Raw genomic sequence first — 15,000 nt, 5'->3', positions numbered from 1 at the left:
ATGAAGTAGAGGGAGGAAGGGAAGACAACACTAGTGATGGCTGGGCCAGTCATTATGAAGTAGAGGGAGGAAGGGAAGACAACACTAGTGATGGCTGGGCCAGTCATTATGAAGTAGAGGGAGGAGGGGAAGACAACACTAGTGATGGCTGGGCCAGTCATTATGAAGTAGAGGGAGGAAGGGAAGACAACACTAGTGATGGCTGGGCCAGTCATTATGAAGTAGAGGGAGGAAGGGAAGACAACACTAGTGATGGCTGGGCCAGTCATTATGAAGTAGAGGGAGGAAGGGAAGACAACACTAGTGATGGCTGGGCCAGTCATTATGAAGTAGAGGGAGGAAGGGAAGACAACACTAGTGATGGCTGGGCCAGTCATTATGAAGTAGAGGGAGGAAGGGAAGACAACACTAGTGATGGCTGGGCCAGTCATTATGAAGTAGAGGGAGGAGGGGAAGACAACACTAGTGATGGCTGGGCCAGTCATTATGAAGTAGAGGGAGGAAGGGAAGACAACACTAGTGATGGCTGGGCCAGTCATTATGAAGTAGAGGGAGGAAGGGAAGACAACACTAGTGATGGCTGGGCCAGTCATTATGAAGTAGAGGGAGGAGGGGAAGACAACACTAGTGATGGCTGGGCCAGTCATTATGAAGTAGAGGGAGGAAGGGAAGACAACACTAGTGATGGCTGGGCCAGTCATTATGAAGTAGAGGGAGGAAGGGAAGACAACACTAGTGATGGCTGGGCCAGTCATTATGAAGTAGAGGGAGGAGGGGAAGACAACACTAGTGATGGCTGGGCCAGTCATTATGAAGTAGAGGGAGGAAGGGAAGACAACACTAGTGATGGCTGGGCCAGTCATTATGAAGTAGAGGGAGGAAGGGAAGACAACACTAGTGATGGCTGGGCCAGTCATTATGAAGTAGAGGGAGGAGGGGAAGACAACACTAGTGATGGCTGGGCCAGTCATTATGAAGTAGAGGGAGGAAGGGAAGACAACACTAGTGATGGCTGGGCCAGTCATTATGAAGTAGAGGGAGGAGGGGAAGACAACACTAGTGATGGCTGGGCCAGTCATTATGAAGTAGAGGGAGGAAGGGAAGACAACACTAGTGATGGCTGGGCCAGTCATTATGAAGTAGAGGGAGGAAGGGAAGACAACACTAGTGATGGCTGGGCCAGTCATTATGAAGTAGAGGGAGGAGGGGAAGACAACACTAGTGATGGCTGGGCCAGTCATTATGAAGTAGAGGGAGGAAGGGAAGACAACACTAGTGATGGCTGGGCCAGTCATTATGAAGTAGAGGGAGGAAGGGAAGACAACACTAGTGATGGCTGGGCCAGTCATTATGAAGTAGAGGGAGGAAGGGAAGACAACACTAGTGATGGCTGGGCCAGTCATTATGAAGTAGAGGGAGGAAGGGAAGACAACACTAGTGATGGCTGGGCCAGTCATTATGAAGTAGAGGGAGGAAGGGAAGACAACACTAGTGATGGCTGGGCCAGTCATTATGAAGTAGAGGGAGGAAGGGAAGACAACACTAGTGATGGCTGGGCCAGTCATTATGAAGTAGAGGGAGGAAGGGAAGACAACACTAGTGATGGCTGGGCCAGTCATTATGAAGTAGAGGGAGGAAGGGAAGACAACACTAGTGATGGCTGGGCCAGTCATTATGAAGTAGAGGGAGGAGGGGAAGACAACACTAGTGATGGCTGGGCCAGTCATTATGAAGTAGAGGGAGGAAGGGAAGACAACACTAGTGATGGCGGGGCCAGTCATTATGAAGTAGAGGGAGGAAGGGAAGACAACACTAGTGATGGCTGGGCCAGTCATTATGAAGTAGAGGGAGGAAGGGAAGACAACACTAGTGATGGCTGGGCCAGTCATTATGAAGTAGAGGGAGGAGGGGAAGACAACACTAGTGATGGCTGGGCCAGTCATTATGAAGTAGAGGGAGGAAGGGAAGACAACACTAGTGATGGCTGGGCCAGTCATTATGAAGTAGAGGGAGCAGGGGAAGACAACACTAGTGATGGCTGGGCCAGTCATTATGAAGTAGAGGGAGGAAGGGCAGACAACACTAGTGATGGCTGGGCCAGTCATTATGAAGTAGAGGGAGGAAGGGAAGACAACACTAGTGATGGCTGGGCCAGTCATTATGAAGTAGAGGGAGCAGGGCAAGACAACACTAGTGATGGCTGGGCCAGTCATTATGAAGTAGAGGGAGGAAGGGCAGAAAACACTAGTGATGGCTGGGCCAGTCATTATGAAGTAGAGGGAGGAAGGGAAGACAACACTAGTGATGGCTGGGCCAGTCATTATGAAGTAGAGGGAGGAAGGGAAGACAACACTAGTGATGGCTGGGCCAGTCATTATGAAGTAGAGGGAGGAGGGGAAGACAACACTAGTGATGGCTGGGCCAGTCATTATGAAGTAGAGGGAGGAAGGGAAGACAACACTAGTGATGGCTGGGCCAGTCATTATGAAGTAGAGGGAGGAAGGGAAGACAACACTAGTGATGGCTGGGCCAGTCATTATGAAGTAGAGGGAGGAAGGGAAGACAACACTAGTGATGGCTGGGCCAGTCATTATGAAGTAGAGGGAGGAAGGGAAGACAACACTAGTGATGGCTGGGCCAGTCATTATGAAGTAGAGGGAGGAAGGGAAGACAACACTAGTGATGGCTGGGCCAGTCATTATGAAGTAGAGGGAGGAGGGGAAGACAACACTAGTGATGGCTGGGCCAGTCATTATGAAGTAGAGGGAGGAAGGGAAGACAACACTAGTGATGGCTGGGCCAGTCATTATGAAGTAGAGGGAGCAGGGGAAGACAACACTAGTGATGGCTGGGCCAGTCATTATGAAGTAGAGGGAGGAAGGGCAGACAACACTAGTGATGGCTGGGCCAGTCATTATGAAGTAGAGGGAGGAAGGGAAGACAACACTAGTGATGGCTGGGCCAGTCATTATGAAGTAGAGGGAGGAGGGGAAGACAACACTAGTGATGGCTGGGCCAGTCATTATGAAGTAGAGGGAGGAGGGGAAGACAACACTAGTGATGGCTGGGCCAGTCATTATGAAGTAGAGGGAGGAAGGGAAGACAACACTAGTGATGGCTGGGCCAGTCATTATGAAGTAGAGGGAGGAAGGGAAGACAACACTAGTGATGGCTGGGCCAGTCATTATGAAGTAGAGGGAGGAAGGGAAGACAACACTAGTGATGGCTGGGCCAGTCATTATGAAGTAGAGGGAGGAAGGGAAGACAACACTAGTGATGGCTGGGCCAGTCATTATGAAGTAGAGGGAGCAAGGCAAGACAACACTAGTGATGGCTGGGCCAGTCATTATGAAGTAGAGGGAGGAAGGGAAGACAACACTAGTGATGGCTGGGCCAGTCATTATGAAGTAGAGGGAGGAAGGGAAGACAACACTAGTGATGGCTGGGCCAGTCATTATGAAGTAGAGGGAGGAAGGGAAGACAACACTAGTGATGGCTGGGCCAGTCATTATGAAGTAGAGGGAGGAGGGGAAGACAACACTAGTGATGGCTGGGCCAGTCATTATGAAGTAGAGGGAGGAGGGGAAGACAACACTAGTGATGGCTGGGCCAGTCATTATGAAGTAGAGGGAGGAGGGGAAGACAACACTAGTGATGGCTGGGCCAGTCATTATGAAGTAGAGGGAGGAGGGGAAGACAACACTAGTGATGGCTGGGCCAGTCATTATGAAGTAGAGGGAGGAAGGGAAGACAACACTAGTGATGGCTGGGCCAGTCATTATGAAGTAGAGGGAGGAAGGGAAGACAACACTAGTGATGGCTGGGCCAGTCATTATGAAGTAGAGGGAGGGAGGGAAGACAACACTAGTGATGGCTGGGCCAGTCATTATGAAGTAGAGGGAGGAAGGGAAGACAACACTAGTGATGGCTGGGCCAGTCATTATGAAGTAGAGGGAGGAAGGGAAGACAACACTAGTGATGGCTGGGCCAGTCATTATGAAGTAGAGGGAGGAGGGGAAGACAACACTAGTGATGGCTGGGCCAGTCATTATGAAGTAGAGGGAGGAGGGGAAGACAACACTAGTGATGGCTGGGCCAGTCATTATGAAGTAGAGGGAGGAGGGGAAGACAACACTAGTGATGGCTGGGCCAGTCATTATGAAGTAGAGGGAGGAGGGGAAGACAACACTAGTGATGGCTGGGCCAGTCATTATGAAGTAGAGGGAGGAAGGGAAGACAACACTAGTGATGGCTGGGCCAGTCATTATGAAGTAGAGGGAGGAAGGGAAGACAACACTAGTGATGGCTGGGCCAGTCATTATGAAGTAGAGGGAGGAAGGGAAGACAACACTAGTGATGGCTGGGCCAGTCATTATGAAGTAGAGGGAGGAGGGGAAGACAACACTAGTGATGGCTAGGCCAGTCAATATGAAGTAGAGGGAGGAAGGGAAGACAACACTAGTGATGGCTGAGCCAGTCATTATGAAGTAGAGGGAGGAAGGGCAGACAACACTAGTGATGGCTGGGCCAGTCATTATGAAGTAGAGGGAGGAAGGGCAGACAACACTAGTGATGGCTGGGCCAGTCATTATGAAGTAGAGGGAGGAAGGGCAGACAACACTAGTGATGGCTGGGCTTCATGTTCAGATGATTGTTAACAGTTTGGATTGATAATAACTTGTGTAGTATATCAAGTCCGGAGCGTAATTTGTCTAAATGTTTTAAATAGAAGGCTCTTAAACTAACCATTCATTTGCTTTCAGGGTAACCTCCAGTATAAATACCTCTACCGTAGAATTATATATAGAACGTTAATAGGACTCTGTGGACTCACCCTTCTTGGTGTGTGAGGTGTGGGGTTGCTGGAGTTAAAAACTCACCCTTCTTGGTGTGTGATGTGTGGGGTTGCTGGAGTTAAAAACTCACCCTTCTTGGTGTGTGAGGTGTGGGGTTGCTAGAGTTAAAAACTCACCCTTCTTGGTGTGTGAGGTGTGGGGTTGCTGGAGTTAAAAACTCACCCTTCTTGGTGTGTGAGGTGTGGGGTTGCTGGAGTTAAAAACTCACCCTTCTTGGTGTGAGCGGTGTGGGGTTGCTGGGGGAGCACAGGGCTGCAGGCCTGTCTCAGGGGTTTGTCGTAGGCCCCACACACCTGGGTGTCTGGGTACAGGGCGCAGGTAAAGTACACTGAGCTCTCATCTCTCACGTCAGCCAAGTGGCACAGCTCCTCCTCCTCACAGCCTGAAACACACAGAGAACACCTGAAACGCACCTAAAACACACAGAGGACACATGAAACACACAGAGAACACCTGAAACACACAGAGAACACCTGAAACACACAGAGAACACATGAAACACACAGAGAACACCTGAAACACACAGAGAACACCTGAAACACACAGAGAACACCTGAAACACACAGAGAACACCTAAAACACACAGAGGACACCTGTAACACACAGAGGACACCTGCAACACACAGAGGACACCTGCAACACACATTATACGAGTGCTAAAGATGAAGGCCATGTGATAGTAGTGAGAAACAACTAAAATATTCAGTGTATGAAATTCAAGGTGAATTGCTTTTGCAAAAGGCAAGCCATGAAGCTGATATATCCTACGTTTCAGACACCACAGCTGAGCCTCCTGTGCAGAGAACTGATGTTTAAAGATCCAGTAGTGTAGGCTGGGGATGTCCCGTTCAGAGTCCACAACAACAGCACTGCTGTCCAGGCCCACAAACGTCTCCTTCACTGCATCTACGGGACGGGACAGGATGAGGTACAGCGTAACAAACAGTTGGTTTAGGTTTTGGCTCCTAGTAATAGGAGAATTAAGAAGGCTAAACTAACCCGACAGAACGACTCGGGGGGCTTGTTGTGGGAGGACACTGCTACAGGCTGGGGAGGTCTTGGGACGAGTGGTCATATCAGACTCTGAAAGATGGATCATTTTAGCATGTGAGAAAGATAAGTCAAGACAACCCAGTAATGTTTATTCGGAAGTACATTATTTTATAAATCTGCTTAAGGAATTAAATGTACAATACCTTTCCAGAGGTAAATGCCTTGGAACCCAATAATGGTGGCCTGGTAGTCAGTTTTGTTCTTGCTTGATGTTGGCAGAGCTGTATCAGCTGTGAGAGAAACATACTGACCATTACATCACTTCGTAAACACTTAGTTACAGAGTAACACTTCATAACCACTTAGTTACAGAGTAACACTTCATAAACACTTAGTAACAGAGTAACACTTCATAACCACGTAGTAACACTTCATGACCACTTAGTTACAGAGTAACACTTCATAACCACTTAGTAACACTTCATAACCACGTAGTAACACTTCATAACCACTTAGTAACAGAGTAACACTTCATAACCACTTAGTAACACTTCATAACCACTTAGTTAGAGTAACACTTCATAACCACTTAGTAACAGAGTAACACTTCATAACCACTTAGTTACAGAGTAGAGTAACACTTCATGACCACTTAGTTACAGAGTAACACTTCATAACCACTTAGTAACACTTCATAACCACTTAGTTAGAGTAACACTTCATAACCACTTAGTAACAGAGTAACACTTCATAACCACTTAGTTACAGAGTAGAGTAACACTTCATAACCACTTAGTTAGAGTAACACTTCATAACCACTTAGTTAGAGTAACACTTCATAACCACTTAGTTACAGAGTAACACTTCATAACCATTTAGTTACAGAGTAACACTTCACAACCACTTAGTTACAGAGTAACACTTCATAACCACTTAGTTACAGAGTAACACTTCATAACCACTTAGATACAGAGTAACACTTCATAACCACTTAGTTACATAGTAACACTTCATAACCACTTAGTTACAGAGTAGAGTAACACTTCATAACCACTTAGTTACAGAGTAACACTTCATAACCACTTAGAGAGTAACACTTCATATCCACTTAGTAACAGAGTAACACTTCATAACCACTTAGTTACAGAGTAACACTTCATAACCACTTAGTTACAGAGTAGAGTAACACTTCATAACCACTCAGTTAGAGTAACACTTCATAAACACTCAGAGTAACACTTCATAAACACTTAGTTACAGAGTAGAGTAACACTTCATAACCACTTAGAGAGTAACACTTCATAAACACTTAGTTACAGAGTAGAGTAACACTTCATAACCACTTAGTTACAGAGTAACACTTCATAACCACTTAGTTACAGAGTAGAGTAACACTTCATAACCACATACTGTAGTTAGATTATAGTATCATCATCTATTCCATCTATACTGTACAGGCAGGTTTCCTGGACACAGCTTCAGCCTAGTCTTTGACCCCAAAATATTTCCAATGGAGATCCTTTTTAATTGAGCTTTTAAGTCCAGGAATAGGTTTAATCTGTGTCTGGGAAACGGTCCTTTAATGTTACGGTAATAGTCTAGGTAGATATCCTTACTGATGGTGAAGTCTTGTCCTCCAAAGGTAAAGATGAACTGTTTCTGCAGTTTATTGTAGGTGACTCCAGCCCCACAGATCCTGTTCGCCTTGGCCAGGCCAGACATGTCCCAGTCCGCCTCACTGCATAGCAACATGTCTGGGTAGCTCAGCAGACCACACATAATGGTACCTGGACGGACAGAGAGAGACAGAGAGACAGAGAGACAGAAAGAGAGAGCGAGAAAGAGAGACAGAAAGAGAGAGAGAGAGACAGAGAAAGAGAGACCGAGAGACAGACAGAGAGACAGAGAGACAGAGAAAGAGAGACCGAGAGACAGACAGAGAGACAGAGAGAGACAGAGAGAGAAAGAGAGAGAGAGGAGGGGGAGATTTGAAGAATTTAATTGCTCATCAATGATAATAAAATATAATATATTGAGATTTACATTGGTTCAGGATGTGCATTGTTTTTTATAAACTGGGTGGTTCGAGCCCTGAATGCTGATTGGCTGTAAGCCGTGGTATATTAGACCATATATCATGGGTATGACAAAATATTTATTTGTACTGCTCTAATTAAGTAGGTAACCAGTTTATTATAGCAATAAGGCACCTGGGGAGTTTGTGATATGTGGCCAATATAACATGTCTAAGGGCTGTATCTTAGGGCCCCTGAGTGACGTCGCGGTCTAAGGCACTGCATCTCAGTGCAAGAGGCGTCACTACGGTCCCCGGTTCAATTCCAGGCTGTATCACATCCGGCCGTGATTGGGAGTCCCATAGGGCGGCGCACAATTGGCCCAGCATCGTTCGGGTTTGACCGGGGTAGGCCGTCATTGTAAATAAGAATTTGTTCTTAACTGACTTGCCTAGTTAAATAAAGGTTAAATAAAATAATAATTAAAAACAGCCCTTAGTCGTGTTATATTGGCCATATACCTCAGGCCTTATTGAAGAAATATCCAACCTATTAGAAATGGGCTAAGATTCAATAAGTGTATGAGCTTCCTCACTAAGGAGCATCACACAATGTGGTTCTGGATGCTGTCTTCACATATGACCACTTAGTTACAGCATCACACAATGTGGTTCTGGATGCTGTCTTCACATATGACCACTTAGTTACAGCATCACACAATGAGGTTCTGGATGCTGTCTTCACATATGACCACTTAGTAACAGCATCACACAATGAGGTTCTGGATGCTGTCTTCACATATGACCACTTAGTAACAGCATCACACAATGATGTTCTGGATGCTGTCTTCACATATGACCACTTAGTAACAGCATCACACAATGTGGTTCTGGATGCTGTCTTCACATATGACCACTTAGTATCAGCATCACACAATGTGGTTCTGGATGCTGTCTTCACATATGACCACTTAGTAACAGCATCACACAATGTGGTTCTGGATGCTGTCTTCACATATGACCACTTAGTAACAGCATCACACAATGAGGTTCTGGATGCTGTCTTCACATATGACCACTTAGTAACAGCATCACACAATGAGGTTCTGGATGCTGTCTTCACATATGACCACTTAGTAACAGCATCACACAATGTGGTTCTGGATGCTGTCTTCACATATGACACAGCCTTTTTAGCTCGGTTCGTTTGTGCTCTTGTCCCCTCCATTGATGTCTTGGCATGACAAGGAGTTGGGCATGTTAGCACAAACAGACTGGCACTCAGGCTACAGGCTTTTACCTCCGCTGAGAACGTTCTGGTTGAGGATGAAGCCGTCACAGCAGGTGTTCTGGGTACACTCGTCCTGACAGAAACGATGGACGTCGGTCAGAGTGGTTCCTTCAGCTGCAAACACCATGGTACGATACACACCGGAACTGGCCTTACGGAAACTCAACCTTTCAAAGGTCTTCTGGGCCTTAGTGGTGAATTCATGACCTGTGACACAGAGAGAGACTGATTCTCATGGTCTGGTAGAGAAACACAGCTGTATTTAGAGCAGGAAAAAATTTAACAGATTCATGTCTGTACAGTAGGTGAATTCCTTATTCTACTGAGAGGAGCTAGAGAGAGAGAGGACTTCATGGACTGTTATGAGAGAGGAGGACAAAGAACAGGATGGACGTTGTGGATTTCAGCAGAGTCACTTTATAAGAGGACAAACAAGCTCATACTGAACCTTTCTTCCTGATGACCGTGACGTTCTGTCTGTCAGCCCCGTTCACCTTCAGAGAACAGCTCAGGTTCTGGAACATATCAGCACCGGCATTTCCCAGGAACCCTTTGGTCTGGGAATCACAAGCAAAGGGGACACTTGAAAGAGTTATCACACAACCCAACAATATCTAATGGAAACAGCAGTCACAGCCAAACAGTTTCGAAAGCATCAAACCTACTATGTCAATTTGGTGTGTTGATTTGTTCTGCAATGAATAATTGAATATAATACGATAGTAACATTTCTGAGAGATTTTAGTGACGTTCCTCGTTTGATTAGATGACCCCTAATGACCCTGTAACCCTCTTCTGTCTCCTGTAGTGTGAATCAGGGGTCCAGAACCCTCTTCTATCTCATGTAGTGTGAATCAGGGGTCCAGAGCCAGCTAATGACCCTGTAACCCTCTTCTATCTCCTGTAGTGTGAATCAGGGGTCCAGAACCCTCTTCTATCTCCTGTAGTGTGAATCAGGGGTCCAGAACCCTCTTCTATCTCCTGTAGTGTGAATCAGGGTTCCAGAACCCTCTTCTATCTCCTGTAGTGTGAATCAGGGGTCCAGAGCCCTAATGACCCTGTAACCCTCTTCTATCTCCTGTAGTGTGAATCAGGGGTCCAGAGCCCTCCTCTATCTCCTGTAATGTGAATCAGGGGTCCAGAGCCCTCTTCTATCTCCTGTAGTGTGAATCAGGGGTCCAGAGCCAGCTAATGACCCTATAACGCTCTTCTATCTCCTGTAATGTGAATCAGGGGTCCAGAGCCCTCTTCTATCTCCTGTAGTGTGAATCAGGGGTCCAGAGCCAGCTAATGACCCTGTAACCCTCTGCTATCTCCTGTAGTGTGAATCAGGGGTCCAGAACCAGCTAATTACCCTGTAACGCTCTTCTATCTCCTATAGTGTGAATCAGGGGTCCAGAGCCCTAATGACCCTGTAACCCTCTTATATCTCCTGTAGTGTGAATCAGAGGTCCAGAACACTCTTATATCTCCTGTAGTGTGAATCAGGGGTCCAGAGCCCTCTTCTATCTCCTGTAGTGTGAATCAGGGGTCCAGAACCCTCTTCTATCTCCTGTAGTGTGAATCAGGGGTCCAGAACCCTCTTCTATCTCCTGTAGTGTGAATCAGGGGTCCAGAGCCCTCTTCTATCTCCTGTAGTGTGAATCAGGGTTCCAGAACCCTCTTCTATCTCCTGTAGTGTGAATCAGGGTTCCAGAACCCTCTTCTATCTCCTATAGTGTGAATCAGGGGTCCAGAACCAGCAGTGTAGGTGATGCCTGATGAAAGCTCTGTGTACAACACACCAACATGACATAGGTTGCTTCCCAAATAGCACCCTACACCCTTTATAGAGCACTGCTTTTGACCAGTGGTGTAAAGTACTTCACTAAAAACACTTTAACGTACTACTTAAGTTGTTTTTTAGGGTTTCTGATCTTTTTTTATAAATTATGGATGACTTTCACTTGAGTTATTTTCTATAAAGGTATCTTCACTTTGACTCAAGTACCACAACTGAGTACTTTTTCCACCACTGCTTTTGACCAGAGCCCACAGAGCACGATATAAGAAATGTGGGTCCCATTTGGGACGGGTCCACACTGTGGACGGAGAAAAAGACAGATTGTGGACGTCCCATACTAGCTCAGAGGTTTGGCATCGGATGTTAGCAGCGTCGGTGCTGTAGAGTTCACAGTGACTTTGTCCTTCTTCAGCGTAAAGGACGACGTAAAGACAAGTCTGGACCTGGGCACAAGCTGCGGAGTGACACAAACATAACCAATGTTTTACACTGGTGGTTTTGGTATATAAACACTTGTAGTGAGTCAGAAATTGCACCCTATTCCCTATATAGTGTATGACTTTTGACCAGGGTCTATAGGCCTGTAGTGAGTAACGGGGGCCATTTGTGACACATCCTTTTATTGTGGAAAGACAACCACTTATAAAAAAAATTTAAACGTAACTTTCCACAGTGACCTCACCTGACACACACGTCCTGAGTTGTTTCTCCGTGGTCGTGTCTGACGCCTCTGAGCTGAGGACGACATAGTCTTCTGCTGCTGGAGAAAACGCTGATCTGGGAACTGTCTCAAACCTCTCCAGAACTGTAGAAGGAGAAAGGGAAATATTAGGATACACAACAACAAAAAATAGCCAAACTTCAGAAATTAATTTTGTTGTTTTTGAATGTGTTTTTCCTCTTGCTTTACACAACAACGTCACATTGCTCTTAGCACTTCAGTCATTCCTGCACTGTATATATAATATGGAGAAATATACCACTTGACGTAATACGAGTTCCTTTAAGTTAAAAAAAAAAAAAGTTCAAGAAAGGTTTCACCTTTGAACTGTTGACTCAGAGCATAGCAGCACAAGTAGAGGTCACACACAAAACTCTTAACCTCAGTTGTCGGTGCTTCAAATCCTCATAACATTGTTGAACATGATTCCTGGGTTTAGTCTCTCTCTAGTGATCCTCGGACAGAACCTGAGTCACAGGAAGTGTTCCAACTGGCACCCTACGCAGTACACTATTTTTGTCCAAAGCCCAATGGTCCCTGGCCAAAACAGGAAGTATGCTCCATTTGGGACACATACAGTGTGACTCAGGTATCTGTTGATGTCTCAGCCATGTGTTAAAACACTGGTCCACAAAGAATACTTCAATAGACCCGAGTCACCGGACTCAGAACTTCACGCTCAAACTGTTTGTTTGTGTCCAGTCCACAGAGACAATACATTCACTTTCTGGGGCAGCAATACAAGATGCTCTTTGTTCTTAAAACGCTGACCCAGACAGTACCTGAACATTCTCCCTCAGACAGAGGCTGGCCAGTGGTTGTCCACTCCAGCTGTTCTCCGCTGGATGTGACACAGCGCCACCTCCTGGTCTGGATGTCCTGCTGGGCCGACAGGAAGTCCCCTCCCTCTGAACACCTCAGGCCACTGCGCTGGCACTCTGTCAAACCTGGACATTACAAAACAGTGGTGAGCTGAGCAGTTAAGCTGCCTATGTTTAGGGGATAGGACCACGGTCCTGGACCTTAGTAAATATCATAGATCTACAGAATAATAAAGTGATCTCTAACACTGGGTGAGCTGAGCAGTTAAGCTGCCTATGTTTAGGGGATAGGACCACGGTCCTGGACCTTAGTAAATATCATAGATCTACAGAATAATAAAGTGGTCTCTAACACTGGGTGAGCTGAGCAGTTAAGCTGCCTATGTTTAGGGGATAGGACCACGGTCCTAGACCTTAGTAAATATCATAGATCTACAGAATAATAAAGTGGTCTCTAACACTGGGTGAGCTGAGCAGTTAAGCTGCCTATGTTTAGGGGATAGGACCACGGTCCTGGACCTTAGTAAATATCATAGATCTACAGAATAATAAAGTGCTCTCTAACACTGGGTGAGCTGAGCAGTTAAGCTGCCTATGTTTAGGGGATATGACCACGGTCCTGGACCTTAGTAAATATCATAGATCTACAGAATAATAAGGTGCTCTCTAACACTGGGTGAGCTGAGCAGTTAAGCTGCCTATGTTTAGGGGATAGGACCACGGTCCTGGACCTTAGTAAATATCATAGATCTACAGAATAATAAAGTGATCTCTAACACTGGGTGAGCTGAGCAGTTAAGCTGCCTATGTTTAGGGGATAGGACCACGGTCCTGGACCTTAGTAAATATCATAGATCTACAGAATAATAAAGTGCTCTCTAACACTGGGTGAGCTGAGCAGTTAAGCTGCCTATGTTTAGGGGATAGGACCATGGTCCTGGACCTTAGTAAATATCATAGATCTACAGAATGCCAGTGGTAATAAGGAACGTGTTCCATGTCTCCTATCTCCTCACTCACAGTGTGTGGCAGAGGAAGCTCCGTTAGTGGACGTGCCTTTAGGACACATGGTACAGAAGTCTGACCCCTCCTGGTCTTGGTAGGAGCCCTGAGGACAGGGAGAACACACACCTCCACTGGAAAACATACCCGCAGGACACACCACTATAGGGGAGGAGAGAGAGAGAGAAGAAAGAGGGAGAGAGAGAGCGCGAGAGGGAGAGAGAGGGGGCGAGAGAGCAAAGAGGGAGAGAGGGAGCGAAAACAGAGAGAGAGGGAGAAAAGAAAGATGGAGGGAGGGAGAAAAGAACGATGAGGGAACGAGAGAAGAGAAAGATAGAGGGAGAGAGATAGAGAAAAGAAAGAGGGGAAGAGACAGAGAGAGAGACAGAGAGAGACAGAGAGAGAGAGAGAAAGGGAAAAGAAAGCAGGGGAGAGAGAGTGTGGAGAGTGAGAAAAGAGGGAGAGAGGACAGAGAGAAAAGAGAGAGAGGAGATTCAGTTATTAATAATGCTGTCAACCGGGTCGTGACCTTTAGTAAATCAGTCAGTATGTACTTTCATTGCATATGAACTGATGTACAGTAGTTCAGGCCAGGTTGTTTTAGGGGGAAAGGTAATAAGGACGTACCACATCCTGTTCCAACACGCTGGTAGCCATGGGAACAGCCAAAGTTGGGTGCTGAGGTAGAGAGGACTCTGGGTTCAGAGGTCAAGATGGAGCGGTAGGGGTCACTACCCATCAGGCCTAGCAGCCCACCCAACAGCCTGTCCTCACTGAGCGCTACATCTGGAAACAGATAAATCACTCATGACTCAAATCCACAAATATTTCTGTTGTTCCATTAAATGAAACATGAAAATGCACTTTGGCAGACCTCCAAGAAAATACACACACAAAGTCAAAGTTTAAAATGTATAAACTAGTCTTGAGACATATTTAAAGGGTGTGAGACAGTATTTGTTGTTTTTCATTGAGAAATATTTCTGAAATGTTGTCTGTGCTCCTTACCGACGTCATGCAGGTCAGGCAGAACAGAGACAGGAAGGTCTGAGAGAAGAGCCCTCCAGCTGACCTGAACACTGACGCTTTCCTCACTCACACACTCTACAGAGACGGACGACTCATCACACACGGACACAGAGACAGACGTCAGCTAGAACAGGAGAGACACAGTAGTCAGACAACCTGTACAGACTCATCACACACTGACACAGAGATGAACATCACAGTAGTCAGACAACCTGTACAGACTCATCACACACTGACACAGAGATGCACATCACAGTAGTCAGACAACCTGTACAGACTCATCACACACTGACACAGAGATGAACATCACAGTAGTCAGACAACCTGTACAGACTCATCACACACTGACACAGAGATGAACATCACAGTAGTCGGACAACCTGTACAGATGTACAATCTTAATTTGATCTCCCTGCTGCAAGTGAACTTTCCTGCAACGCAGGACATTTTAAACTTGTAGTGTATTTGAGGTTTAAAAAGGCTTCTGAAG

General features: G+C 46.1%; 1 protein-coding gene across 1 annotated transcript in view; it reads right to left on the bottom strand.

Moving 5' to 3' along the window:
• The window catches only part of LOC149984776 (thyroglobulin-like), a 100,483-nt gene that overhangs the window by 62,240 nt on the left and 23,243 nt on the right, over positions 1 to 15,000 (bottom strand). Inside the window, exons 21-33 of the mRNA XM_090185832.1 lie at positions 14,490 to 14,634; positions 14,109 to 14,267; positions 13,500 to 13,643; positions 12,441 to 12,605; positions 11,620 to 11,742; positions 11,276 to 11,391; positions 9,603 to 9,711; positions 9,164 to 9,361; positions 7,466 to 7,636; positions 6,053 to 6,139; positions 5,856 to 5,939; positions 5,625 to 5,762; positions 5,065 to 5,238 (exon numbers count right to left, since the gene is read on the bottom strand). Of these exons, the coding sequence (XP_090041958.1) occupies positions 5,065 to 5,238; positions 5,625 to 5,762; positions 5,856 to 5,939; positions 6,053 to 6,139; positions 7,466 to 7,636; positions 9,164 to 9,361; positions 9,603 to 9,711; positions 11,276 to 11,391; positions 11,620 to 11,742; positions 12,441 to 12,605; positions 13,500 to 13,643; positions 14,109 to 14,267; positions 14,490 to 14,634 (1,813 nt within the window). The remainder of the gene's footprint in view (positions 1 to 5,064; positions 5,239 to 5,624; positions 5,763 to 5,855; positions 5,940 to 6,052; positions 6,140 to 7,465; positions 7,637 to 9,163; positions 9,362 to 9,602; positions 9,712 to 11,275; positions 11,392 to 11,619; positions 11,743 to 12,440; positions 12,606 to 13,499; positions 13,644 to 14,108; positions 14,268 to 14,489; positions 14,635 to 15,000) is intronic.

Source organism: Oncorhynchus mykiss, chromosome 2, assembly GCF_057628025.1.
Source record: "Oncorhynchus mykiss isolate SJ-2025 chromosome 2, ASM5762802v1, whole genome shotgun sequence".
Classification (NCBI taxonomy): domain Eukaryota; kingdom Metazoa; phylum Chordata; class Actinopteri; order Salmoniformes; family Salmonidae; genus Oncorhynchus; species Oncorhynchus mykiss.
Note: the sequence above shows the minus strand (reverse complement) of the source record. Positions and strands in the feature narration are given on the sequence as shown.